At 36.1% G+C, this 13,813-nt stretch overlaps 1 protein-coding gene across 7 annotated transcripts in view; it reads right to left on the bottom strand.

Annotated features, from left to right (window-relative positions):
- The window catches only part of HMCN1 (hemicentin 1), a 469,326-nt gene that overhangs the window by 220,278 nt on the left and 235,235 nt on the right, over nt 1-13,813 (bottom strand). For all 7 annotated transcript variants that reach the window (XM_023247312.2, XM_003999241.5, XM_019821722.3 and 4 more), the window contains 7 exons: nt 12,956-13,150; nt 10,271-10,366; nt 8,644-8,771; nt 7,193-7,337; nt 4,018-4,130; nt 2,169-2,328; nt 1,397-1,565 (listed from right to left, as the gene is read on the bottom strand). In XM_023247312.2, coding sequence (XP_023103080.2) covers nt 1,397-1,565; nt 2,169-2,328; nt 4,018-4,130; nt 7,193-7,337; nt 8,644-8,771; nt 10,271-10,366; nt 12,956-13,150 — 1,006 coding nt within the window. The remainder of the gene's footprint in view (nt 1-1,396; nt 1,566-2,168; nt 2,329-4,017; nt 4,131-7,192; nt 7,338-8,643; nt 8,772-10,270; nt 10,367-12,955; nt 13,151-13,813) is intronic.

Raw genomic sequence — 13,813 nt, forward strand, 5'->3', positions numbered from 1 at the left:
GACTTAATAAAGCAAGCAGTAGAATAACAATATATAATATGTTACATGGCAAATTAAAAACAGACACATAAAATTAAATGAAAACTACAGGAAACATGATTCCATACTGTTTAAGAATGGGTGCATAGGATGCACATGAGATCTGTGCAGTATTTGCCCCCTGGGGAGGGAGAAAAGCGACTGGGGAGGAAAACAATGAAACTTCAAGTTTATCTATAACATGGTATTCCTTTCATTCAAAAACATCCCAAACACATATTTTTCAAAAAAATAGTAACATTATGTAAAGTAGTTCTTAAATTATTTTTTATCTCCTCACCAGTGGATAGGGAAATGACAAGAGCACCATTTACAGCTTCATAACTATACGCCAGTAAGTCCAACCGACATAGCTGGAAACTATAATTCTTATTCCACCAGTAACTTCTGGCATGACATTGAGTTAAAATAGTAATTGCTACTATTCCTTGAGGACTAGAGACAGGAGATGTGGAATATACATTATCTTATATATGCCTTTTAGGTAAGTATAATGTCCATTTTATAAATAAGAAATCTAAGGTTCAGAGGGCCATTGAGAAAGGCGCCAAAAGTTTCAGGCAAGCTTTAAGTGGTGGAGGTAAATTTAAACTCATACCTGCATGGCGACAAAGGTAGTACTCTCAAAGGCTCTGGCATTCTGCTTTCCATGTCAATGGAATATATCAGATATATTGTCTCAGCAGGCCTTTATATGTACAAGGCTTTAATCACGAAGATTTTTACAAAAGCATCTAATGAGAGTCAAATCTTAAACATGAGAGTACTTATTGTGTTTTACTGCTCCTAAGGGATTAATGAGATTCTGTGTGCCCTATGCACTTGTGCTAACAGGTCTATATACAAATATGCTCTGTTTTAATAACTACCTTGTATATGCAGCCACGGGCAATTATGTCAAAGCTGGGTGTTAGCATTCCTGATATTAAAGAATGATTTAGGGGCGCCTGGGTGACTGTTGGTTAAGCATCTGACTTCAGCTCAGGTCATGATTTCATGGTTCGTAAGTTTAAGCCCTGCATTGGGCTCTCTGCTGTCAGCACAGAGCCTGCTTTGGATCCTCTGTCCCCCTCTCTCTCTCTGCCCTTCCCCCATTTGCTCTCTATCTCTCTCAAAAATAAAATAAACATTGAAAGAAAGAGAGGAAGGAAGGAAGGAAGGAAGGAAGGAAGGAAGGAAGGAAGGAAGAAAGAAGGATAGACTTAGAGGGTAAAAATATTTTCTGTAGTCTCAGATGTATGTGTAAATTATCTCAAATTTAAGTTATTTCTTGATACATTTGAAAACCTGAATAGGCACAACCTTCTGTCCCAAGAGATTGTGTTTGCTTGTGTCTGGTTCATCCCAGATCCCTTACCTTGGAGAGAATGGGGAGATGAGCTGCGTCTCTTTGGCCCAGGTGATGATGGGTGGGGGTAAGCTCTTCACTTCACATGGAAGTGTCACGTCTTCTCCTGCGAGGGCGGAAATCTCAGCAGGCTCATCCTGGGACAGTCCTCGTTGGTCTCCAATCACTCTGGGCCTTACTAAAATAAACGCACATTTTGGAAGGGAAATAGTACATTGAAAACATTTCATTTACATTCAAATGTGGACTACTAATACTCTTTACAAATTTACAAGAAGATGCTGTCTATGCCGAAGCTTTGGTACCTATCTAAAACTTTCCGTTAACACATTTACGGTGAGAGCTGAAAGGAAAAGGACCAGAAAGTCTCCCTTCCTCACCCTTCCTTTCAGAACATCATGACGAGGTCAGCTGAAATGCCCTTTTAGAGTCTGCCATCTATGAAAGTAAAAACCCTCAAGGCAGAAGTGCAAACTGAGACATAGCTGAGGTTTGGCTTTGCCAGGAGTTGGAACTAACTGGTGTTTCTAGCAGACTGGGTACATACAATAAGCATACTCCTTGGGAAAACACCATAACATTATCCCGAATGGCTGTACCATTACTCTCCCTTTAAATCAGAATCTAAATAGAGAAGATGTTCATTGGCAGTAAAAATGTGTTTTTGTCAATGCGGTTCACTTTAGGAGTACAGCCCCCGGTAATATGATTTGGGAGAGAAATGTGAGTTTTGGCACCGGTAGAGAGTGTCAAAGAAAAACATTCCCCCAGGGGCTCTCACCATAGACGGTCAGCTGCACTTTCCTCTTGGCGTAGCCAGCTGCATTGGTAGCGGTGCAGATATACTCCCCGCTCTCTTCACCCCCGGGAGACACCACATACAAACTTCCATCAGCCCCTGCAGAAAACTTAGCGCTGCTGGTGGAAATCAACTCTCCTTTCTGCAAAACACAACAAAGAGCAAAGTGTTTTCTTTAAGATAATGAAGGAGTGACTTAATGTCTGGAAAAGGAAGAGAGGAAGGGGAAAAAAGTCTCCAAGGGGGAAAATCCTAGATTAAAAAAAATGCTAATTTGAAGAAAGGTAATTTTAAGAAAAACTAAGCAAATAAAGCAAAGGTGATATTTCTTCATACTGAACCATGTCTCCTTTGTTCCAGAGCTTCTTAAAACTGGAGGGAATAACGGTAATACTAACGGATGGGGCAATGCTTATGCAAAGTCACACACTGTTCTGAGTACTTCAAATGAATTAGCTATCTTAATGCTCAAAAGGGTCATATGAGTAGGAACTACCACAAGTCCCATTTTACAGCTGAAAGTATTAAAGCTTGGGGATGAAGTGGAGTAACTTGCCCAATGTCACAGTCTCTCAGTGGTAGAGCTGGGACTTGAACCCCAGCAGTCAGGATCTGGAGCCCAACTCTTAACCTCTGTGCTTTCTCACAACACAAAGGCCACCCTGGAAAGTTTCATTCTTATGTTTTCCTAAAATGCATTAAACTTATACTCAGTCCTAGACACTGTGCAGTTTGGGGATAAGCTTCACCACTGTATTTTTGTGTCCAGAAAGCAGAAATCTTCACCTTTTTAATTAATTTACAGATGTCAACACCAACTTCTTTATATTTCAGAGCTTTTTAGATATATAAAGTTAGATAGTATGGTAAAATACTTTGGTTGTAGCACAAACAATTACACAAAGGTCTCATTTTGTTATTATACAGTCATTTTATATTACTTATATCTGCCAGATTTAAATTAATTTACAGAAAATATGCTATCCTCATGACTGTTCAAAGATGAAAAGGACCTCCTCAGGGAGTGGTTTTTTCCTCACTGCAAGAGTACAAGTAAAAGCTGGACAACTTCATGATAGGGATGTAGAGGGGAATAAATGACTTCGTAGAGGTCTTATCTTGGCTTCCTAAAAGAAGAGAGTCTGAGACAAAGATATGGAGGCAAGAAGTTTGATGCTTGAGCAGGCGAGTGGGAGAGTGAGGCACAGAAGGAAGGAAAGCTAAAAAGGGTTTCAGTGCTCTGGTTTCCTCTGTGGTTAGGTTGATAAGCTTCTGGTGCTGGGGACCCTTTGAGAAGCTATAAAGAAGCAGGCCAGAAGTATTCTTCTGATGGATGAGAAGCAGGACATTCATACAGGACACCTGCCCCCCACAGGTGTTAATGTCCCTATGCTTCCTGGCCACCTGATAGCAGGCTAAGTGGCCTTGTGGGGCTTTGGAGAAAGCCCCGAGTCCAGAAACCAGAGAGGGGTATACATGAAGTGGGACTCTGGCAGAATGCACGGAGCTGTCCACCAGAGCTGCGCTGAAATCAAAAGAGCTGAAGGGATGTGGCAAGGGGTAAGAAAGGATCTGCTACAACATGTAAAGTGCTAAGAAAAGCTCCTGGTGCTATATTACAGTCCACCGTTGTGTTCTTAACGTTACTCAAGCCTCAGGTAGGTGATTACACTAAGGACATTTTGAGGTCCCTTCCAAGTGGTAGGAGTGCATGGGTTTTCCTTTTTATAAAGTTCTGTGGTACAGTCAAGTCCCATGTATGACCAAAAATATTCAAATAATGTTGTTATAACCCATGACATCGGCAAACACCACCAGATGGGCCATTTACCTTGGACCAAATGATAGATGGCTTGGGATTTCCACTTGCTTTGCACGGCAAAGTTACTGGAATGCCTTCAATTGTGCTGAGTACCTGCCGCCCATGCTGAATGGTTGGCAGAACTGAAAAAGGAAGCAATATTTAGAATGTGAGCATCTGCCTTTCCATGCAGCCTCATTTGTTTCAAGTTGTACATTTTCAGGATACACTGCATATTTGTAAAAACTAGCTGAGACTCAACATTTTCTGATAGAAACGTAGGGTACCTTGTAAGGCAGTGTAATAAAGTAAATATAGTAGCTATAATCTGAAGAATTTAATGAAAACTTAAAATCAAGTAGTAAATTATGCTTAGTAAGTTGACTTTCCTAACAAAAATAAGACTGAATAAAATCCATGCTTTCCTGGAAACTCAAGGTTGAATTACATCCTAAGACTTACATATTTAACGCATACCTTTCATCATTGTCCATCACCCCTTAAGCTGCAGTGAGCTGACTTAAGCCCACTGCCAGAAAAGTAGACTGTTTTAGCCACTATACATTAAATGTCTGTTTACAAGAGCTACTTAGCGAGCTACTAAATTTAACCTAGAAAAAAAGGATTTGTTTTCTTAAAAGAAATTCAACAATAAAACTTGCAAGGCCTTAGGAGTTTACATTTAAGGCTAAAATACAGGGTTCTACGGCAATAGTTTTCACTAAGAGGAAAAACATACCTTTTGACTTTAGAAAGCAACTGAAGAATTAACATTATATGAGCAGAAGCAAAAGGAAAAGGAAGACTGTTAATTATTCCATTCTGTGTATATCTCAATTAATCACAAGCAACTAGCATATGAAAAAAGACCAATACTCAATGTTCTCAAAATAATGAATTTGATTAAAGAAGCTCCCACACATGAAAGTTCTTAACATAGAGTAAGGAACACAATAAAATCCCTATATACACCAGGCATTTCCTTTCCTTCCCCTGGAAAGATGTGGCTGGAACTGCTCCCTAGAGCTCAAGCACTCACTGTGTCTCTTGCCTTTGAGTCAAATTTCTCTAGAATTATCATAGGTACCCTGGAGGAGTTTGACAGAACAAGAGATACCAGGGACCTCAGTACAAAAACTTCCCTGAAAGGCTGAGATTAGCTTTGCTACATACTCATATTTTCTAAGGCTGGGCTTATTCTTAAGATAATTTCTTAAGAAAAAATGGCAACAAATTACCAGATACTCTCTATGTCAGGTTACTCTCTAAAGCAAGAAATTTAATTTCCAGAATCATCATGGAAGAGTCAAATCTAAACTATACTGTAATTTTGTGGCAACAAGGAATAAGCCATTTTCTTACATGCATATTGAGTTGGACAGCTATAAAGGAAAGTGATAAATTTAGGCATTTTCAAATCTGATGACATGTGACCATGGAAGAGCTATTTCTTTCCAGATTGTCAACCTATATAAATCAAGATGACAGTTAAATGGCTTGCCATTTTAATTTGTATTTATATTTGCATGCATTAATTCATCCTCATAAGAAGTGGTCACTGAGAGCTTCTAACGACTATTCTTCAAAGTGGAGAGGTCTAGTAATGAAAGAATATGGACATAAATACGGACGTAAGGAGAACCTGGCATATTGCATCACATCCAACTCAAAAACTAATCTGTCAGATAAATGGTTACTGGGTTCCTGTCAGATGTCTGGGTTGTTTTTTTCCTTTTAACCTTAGTAACTAAATCAGTTACTCATTTTGGACTAAGATAGATGAAACGATGTTGCAAAGTGATGTTTTTAACTTTTAATTGTCCAACATTTATTGCATCACAATAAACCACATCATTGGTTTGTCTATCTCCTCACTCCTCCGATTTGGCAGACATCACAGCTAATCATGTTACTCTTTTACTCAAGTAGAAATTTGCCTCAGAATCCTTCTCAATACAGTATTGAATGGAGGTGACATGATTATATTTCTATACTAAATTCTCAAACCAGTCCATAAGCACCCTCCAGGAAATCTGTGGGCTGATTTTCTCTAAAAATCGTTAAGTACAACTATACATATATTCAATCTGGCATTATGTGTTTACTCTTTTAGACTATAATTTAGTGTTACTTTAATATTTCTTTAAAATAATACTTCTTCAAGAATATCTCATGTGATGTTGGTAGAGGCTGGTATAAGACTGACAGAGGCAGAAGACGCTATTTTTTTAAAAGATTTTTTTTTATTTTTATGTAATCTCCACACCCAACATGGGGCTTGAACTCACAATCCTGAGACCAAGAATCGCATGCTTTACTGACTGAGCCATCCAGGCGCCACAGAAGAGGCTATTTACAATGAGAAGCAGACATAAAAAAAAAAAAAAAAAAAAAAAAGATGGTCTATATCCACTGACAATTTCAATAGACCAAACAAAATGTGGAAATTACCGGAATCTCCAGCTCATGTCCTTATAAAGGGATGAATTTGCTAAAAATAAATGTTCTATGCTACTTTCATCTCTGTATATGGAACTATTTTTTAATACCATACTTTAAAAAAACAACGTTGCAAAGTCTTTAAAGAAAATACACAAAAAAATTTATGAAAATTTCTTAAACTATGAAGTTGTCAGTTATTTATTGAGATGTAAAAAGTCCGTGACTGTTAGTTATGAATGGAAAAAGATGGCTTTTGGATTTTCTTATTTGTGAACTTTTAAGTTATCTAACACGCAAAAAGATTGTTTGGAGCACATGAGGTGGCCTTTAGAAAAGTTTAGGTCATTTCTAGCTAACACACAAAGGGGTCATTAGTAAGGACATGGTTATTGCACAATCCAAAAAGAAAAGGCAATTTGGATGGAATAATAAGTTCGGCTTGCCTGAAATTAAAATGTATTTTTAAACATAACTTTTTGAGAACTGAGTTCACTTTTATCAATTAAGAAATCACTTACAAAAGCCCTTGGCCAGACTCAGCTGGTGACTCCCAATAAAGCCTTGTTGTGTATGTAGAAAAAGGAATTCTGGAAACACCCTTAACAATGTAAATAGTGTTCAAGAAATAAGGCTTTTTGTTAAAAATAACAATTAGGAAAAAAAATCTCCTTCTTACAACCAGAAGACAGAGTTAGTTGGTTTAAAGACACAAACCTAGCTTTGAACACGGTTTGGAAAGAATTACAATGGGTGCGTCTCTTACCATGCACATCCACGGTGGTAGTTTTATTAATGGTTCCAGCAACATTACTGGCCACACAAGTATATCTGCCTCCATCCTGAAGGCGAACTCTCTCAATGTGGAGACTCCCGTCACTGCGTACAGTGATGTAAGGATTTTGGACCAACTTAAAGAAAAAGAAGTCATATTTAATTTAAAAGATAATGTTTCCTAAATCAAAACTAGATTTGTTTTTCTCCAACTGGGTTATTAAATATCTTATAACAAAATATTTTAACACCTTCAAGTGAAAAATGATGAGCATGTTACCAAATGTAGAATCAACTGTATGTCTACCTAATGTAGCACCAAAAAGTATACCTCCTAACATCTGTTGGAGTTATGCAAACGATGGAAAAAGGCAAGAAACAGAAGCATCACTTCTTTCATGTTTCTGTGAATTTTGTTATCACTCAGGACCCAAATTTCACTAGTCATTTTTACTTTTGGCTTAATTTGTTCTTTTTCAAGGAGATTATTACCACTTGCAAACTATTTGATATTTTTTATTTTGGCAAATAGGAACTCATTCAAGCTGAGAGAATGTGACTATTCTCAACACTTGCCTTTTTCAGTGACAGACGCAAATATCAGAGGCAACGTATGATACAGGAACTGTGTCAGAGAAGGCTGGCAGTATTTTCTATTAAAAATGATCATGCTAACTATACCATATATGCATTCTGTTCAATCACAGGACACCTGAGTGCTCAAGCAGTATCATCCTATGTCATAAGGGCATTAAATTGTTGAGTGAGGTATACTAATTTTTCTCAGGATTTCAAGCAAAGATGAACAAGTTTACATCTTATTCCATGGAGGCAATTCACTTCTAATTGGTACTTCAAAAAGTGAGTTTAACTACTCTGGAAAATGGAAGGAAAAATGCTCTGAACTAGATGCAAATTTATCATACGTAGCATATTTACAAAAAATCCATAGAACTGTGATAAATTTTCATATTCTTTCATAATCAAAAGTTATACCCTGAAAGACAATGACACAAAATAGACTCACATTTTTAAAAAGTTCATGATAAAGTATATAATATTGGGAGTTAATAATAAAGGTTAGTAAATGGAAAATTTTATGAGAGTGTTAACATTTATTACATCCTGTGAAGAAGAACATAAAAATATTTAAATACTATAAAAATAATTTTGTATTTTGAGTTTTTACATACTCTGAAGAGTTTATTAGTTGCACTGAATTGAATTCAAAACAATAGAAATCACACCATTGACTATTTCTCCGTTTTATTAATCCCAAATAACGTGAACTGAACCATGTCAATATGGAAAAAAAGTTTTGGTGTTATATTTACAAAGTATATGTTTGTATACTTATTAAATTGACATTTCAATGTTTGAAATAAATTGCCTCTTACTCAAGAAAATTACAAATGTGAATGCATGGATTTAGAATGTTCTTACCATGGCTGAATTCTTAATCCACCGACGTTCTGGAATGGGATTTCCAGCCAACAGAGCACAAGGCAAAGTAAGCTGCTGTCCTTCAATGACGCTGGTCACCGAAGGGCTGATTCCAATGAGTGGAGCAACTAAGTCGTAGAGAAACAGGTATTATCACCTCTATCTCACCCAAAAGAAAGGCAAATCTTCTTCTAGGCCGATGACTACTAATTCCACTATTTTAAAAAATGAATTTTCAAGAATAAGATTTTTAAATGTAAATAGGTCTGAACTGGAAGAGAGACATAAAAGACCCTTCAAAGCAGAAGGAATGGCAAAGGGGGTAGGTAGTAACAGAGAAGTAGACACTAAAAGAGAATTCGTCTATGGCATGCAAAGCCAGAAATGTCAAGCCAAGAAATTTGCACTGTTTGATGGACAAATGGAGAGGAACTGAAATCGTTTACATATACAAATGTGGGATCATCAGAACCATTCTCAGGAAATACTAATCTGAAAACTGTGACTAACTTATTGGAGAAGGGAAAAATCAGAATGGATAAGATCAATGAGGAGGCTATCATAACAGCTCAAGCAAATAAAATGAGGTGGACTCTCTTAGATGGAGAGATGTTCTTTTGTAGAAATTAATTAATAAATTAAACATAAATCAAAGCAAAATCCCTAGATATTCTATTTGGAAATTTCAAGTATATGTTGATGAATAAAGGGAGATCTAGAAAGAAAATGTTATAAATGCATATTAATGAGAAACAGGCACTGAGAGATTTAAAAATCATATTAAATACTATAATAATTTAGACAATGTAGTACCAGTGCATAAATAGAATTCCAAGGAATAGACACAGGAATATAAATTTAGCATGTAACCAAATAGGTATTTTAATCAGTGGAAAGAGAATATTCAATACAAGACTCTGAAATGAAAAAAAAAATTTTTTTAACTATAATGGGGCACCTGGGTGGCTCAGTTGGTTAAGGTCTGATTCTTGATTTCGGCTCAGGTCATGATCCCAGCATGGTAGGATCAAGCCCTGCATCTGGCTTCTTGCTGAGCACTGAGTGTAGACCCTGCTTGAGATTCTCTCATTCTCTCTCTCTCTCCCTCTGCTCCTCTCTCCTGCTTTTGTGCTCTCTCTCTCTCTCAAAATAAATTTAAAAAATGAAAACAAAAAAAGATAATGAAACAAATGTCTTACCACTAAACAATATTGCATTCTTACTTCATATTATATCCCCAAATAATTTCATGTGGACTAAAATGAAAAGTGTAAAAAAGTGGTAACCAGAAAAGAATGCCATGGCTCTAATGTGTGTGTGTGTGTGTGTGTGTGTGTGTGTGTGTGTGTGCGTGTGTGTGTGTATTTGTATTTAGGCTTAAATCAATTTATTCAAGTTGATTTATTTAAATGAAAGATAAGGAACTTGGAGAGGATGATCTGTAAGGTTATTTCCAGTTCTAACATCCCATGAAATATGAAATAGGGTGGGGGAGAGGAGGCTAATCTAGTAATCAAATATTTATCTGTTGTTTCTTTGTTTAAAGTGGCACAGACAAGAGATGATGTAATAAAAGAAGTCTGATGACTTGGAAGAGCGTGATATCTAAGCACATAATTGATCTTACCAAGTCCTGTCACTGTTACTGTTGTCTGGGACTGGATCTTTCCAAACTGGTTTTCTGCCTCACAAATATAGGTTCCTTTATCATTTGCCCATAAATCTAAAAAAAAAAAAAAAAAAAGAGAGAGACAGATCGTTTACTCATTCAACACCATCTATGAAGCATAATCATGCCAGACACAATGCTCAAATTTGTGGGTGGAAAATGTGTGTGTACTGCCTTTTGTTACTTCCCATTCTACAGGAGGAGACATACATAAGAACCAACAATCACACCACAGTGTTATAAATGCTATAATACAAGTTTCAAACAATGAGCTGTGGGAGCACAGAGACACAGAGACATGAGAGACTGATGGCATGCAGAGGAATTAGGGAGGGATGCACATAGTAGCTAATATACAAGCTGTACTGTAAACAGCAGGTAGAAGAGAGGAAGGGCAGTCTAAGCCCAATGGGCTGCAAAGACAAAAGCATGACTTGAAAAATCAAGGTCTGTGCAAATAATGTAAAGCTGCACCACCAATGGATGCTGCAGCACCACCTTGGGGGTATTTTGAAGGTTTGCAAGGGAGAAAGGGAGTTTTTTTTTTTTTTTTTAGTTGGCCCAATGATTGGGGGAGCATACTGGCATTGGGGCAAGAAGTAGGTAGGCCATGTAGAGGGCAGATTCATGGAAGGAACAATTATCCCAAATCCAGCAAGACTTCTGAAGATCCCACTGGAAATTCATGGGTTTGATGGCTTTGTTTATAATTATATAATAATTACATGTATCAGTCTACATTTGAGCTGTCAAATTTATGGTGATGCACATAAACATGTATGCATATTGTGTAGACATTTCTGGAGTATTTATCTATTGAAATGTCTATTATTTCAGTAAAAATTACTTTCCTTTATTTTCCTTTGTACTACATTTTGGATATTAAAAGAGTTTTTATTATGTAGATAGGTCAAAAAGATAGACTTTGTTTCAGGATAATAAGAAGGATATTACAAAATATTTTTTTAATTAAGGAGGGTGTTAAAGGGATCAGGATGAAGACTACTAGGTTACAGGTTGTGTGGATATAGTCAGGGGTCAAGCTAAAGACAGAGTGTGGTGCCTTGTAAAGAGTGTGGTTTGTCTTGTGAGCAACAAGGGAGTCAACAGAAGATTTTAAATAGGGAAATGATTATAGTCCTTGCAAATATCTTCACTAAATAAGCACAGTTTAATCTACTGATAAGATTTGGCAGAAAAAAATGTAGCTCTCCATTATGAACAGTTCCATTTATCTCAGATAAAGAGCAGTGACAAAGCTCCTACTTCTTTGTTAACCATAGGCATACAACTTCAGAATTACATCTGGTAAGTTCAGGCAGTATCCACTCTCAACAACAGCAAACATTCATTTGCAAAGGAAAATTCACCAAATCATCTGGTTAATAAGTCACATTGTTTTTACCCAAGATATTTTTCATATTATGAACTCTTGGATTAATTTGTATAGGAATACATAAGACTGCAGAAAATGGTTTCTAATCTCTACTTTCCTTCTAGATAGTTTAAGGTGGACAGTTAGGCAACCACTGGTCAATATGTTGCCCTCTTTCATTCTTCGTTTTTTACATCGCCTCTAACTGATTTGTTTCAGGTCTAATTTGTTACCCAGGCTTTTCTCATCACTATTATTACCCCACATGTATAACCCTGTAAGCCTCCCCCATTTTCATATCTTTTATCCTGCAGAGGGGTTGTCCTGCAGTGAAGCTTGGAGGGCTATTTTCTACCTCATCAAAAGCATTTCTTCACCTGCACATTCCAGGTCCTGCATGATCTGACCCAGTAGGTACTTTTGTGGCCATCCCCTTAGATGGTGGGTTGTAAAATGCCTAAGTGGGGGACTCCATATAAGACTTCTGTCTTAACCACAGAGCCTAGCCCAGAGCTAATTACTTAAGCACTTCTAATTCGTTTAATTCATATTTGGAAGTTTAAGTGGCTAATGTACATTTAATATTGTTAATAAACATGGAAATCACTTACTGAAGGCTTTCTACAAAATAACCCCAAAGATACAATTACCCTTTAAAAATCAGTTACTTGACTAAATGTTTTTATTCCTCTAGTGCCACTATTCAAACATTCTGAATATTATTTGAAAAAGTACAAAGTATTTACAAATATTTGATTGCTTAGTAGCTTATAGGCAAAATTCTTGGATGATAGAGTACTTTTTTAAAAAATCTTACACTCCAGATGGATATAATTTTTAATCAAGGAGCTTCCATAGAGTATAGAGTCCCTATGGTTATATACTGTTGGTCAAAAATAATTCATTAAAGTTAACTAACTACTATTTTAATATTTTACCTCTCTATACAGCAGTTGGTATAAGAGTCAATAAAATGTGATCACTTATTCACCTAGAGGCCCAGGTGACTCTATTTGTAATAAGAAACAGTGAGATATGAAGAAGTCACATTGCTTCACAAGCCTTTATGATATCACATACATTTGAATAAAATATAATTTATGACAATTCCAAAATATAAGAGTTTAACACCATTTTAAAGTGAAATCCAACAAACACAAAATGTGTTATGATTAATTCACAATTTTACACATAGTAATCCCTGTGTATAAAACATGAATGTATAATAAATGTGCATACTTGTACAAAATATATTTCCTTTAACCTACTTGAAATAAAGAGAGCTCCTGTTCTTAGTTGGCTGATGGAACTCACTGAAAAGGGTCTTGAGAAGATTGGCATGTTGTCTGACCTCCGCCATTTAATCTTTGGTTCTGGATAACCCTGGACATAGCAAGGTAGTGTCACATTTGAGCCAATTTCCATAGACACATCAGCAGGTTCTTGTATGAAAACTGGAGGTGCTGGAAGATATTTAAAACAAACAAAAAAAGGTTGTTGGGACAGTGTAAAGGCACATTAAATATAAACTTAATTATTAAAATGTCAACAGATCGAATCTGAATCAGGTATTGTTCACGTAATATTATAAATTTACCCTTTACTCCTGTATGCTATTGAAATAGCAGATATTTCTTTTTTGCTTTATAAATGAATAGAGGCACAAAGAAGTTCAACTACTTCCTTAAAGTGACAAATGATAAAGAGAGTGGAATTCAAGAGTGGGAATTTAAATCAAGACTACTTTAAATAAAGAGAACCTTTCATTTTAGAAATTTCTTTTCAATTTTAGTTAATGTCATACTGCTCAAATCTTTGAACTTTCTTATAAATAAATTTGCCTTATAATGAAATATTTTTGACACTTTCCAAAACTTAACTCCTACTGGTTTAAAGAACTTAATTTATACTAGAGCACATTCTTTAACAGATCACTGTATCTCCAGCTAAAATATTTAATCCTAAATTAAATCTTTGCTCTATATCACATTCTTGCTTCTCAGTATCTTTCACCTTTGGTTTGTTTTTTTGTTTTTTTTTACATTTTTCAATTAAAGGAATTTAAGCTTGAGAATCAATAATAACAACAGAATATAGTATTTGATAAAAAGAGAATAATGAGAGCT

This window comes from Felis catus, chromosome F1, assembly GCF_018350175.1.
Source record: "Felis catus isolate Fca126 chromosome F1, F.catus_Fca126_mat1.0, whole genome shotgun sequence".
Lineage (NCBI taxonomy): Eukaryota > Metazoa > Chordata > Mammalia > Carnivora > Felidae > Felis > Felis catus.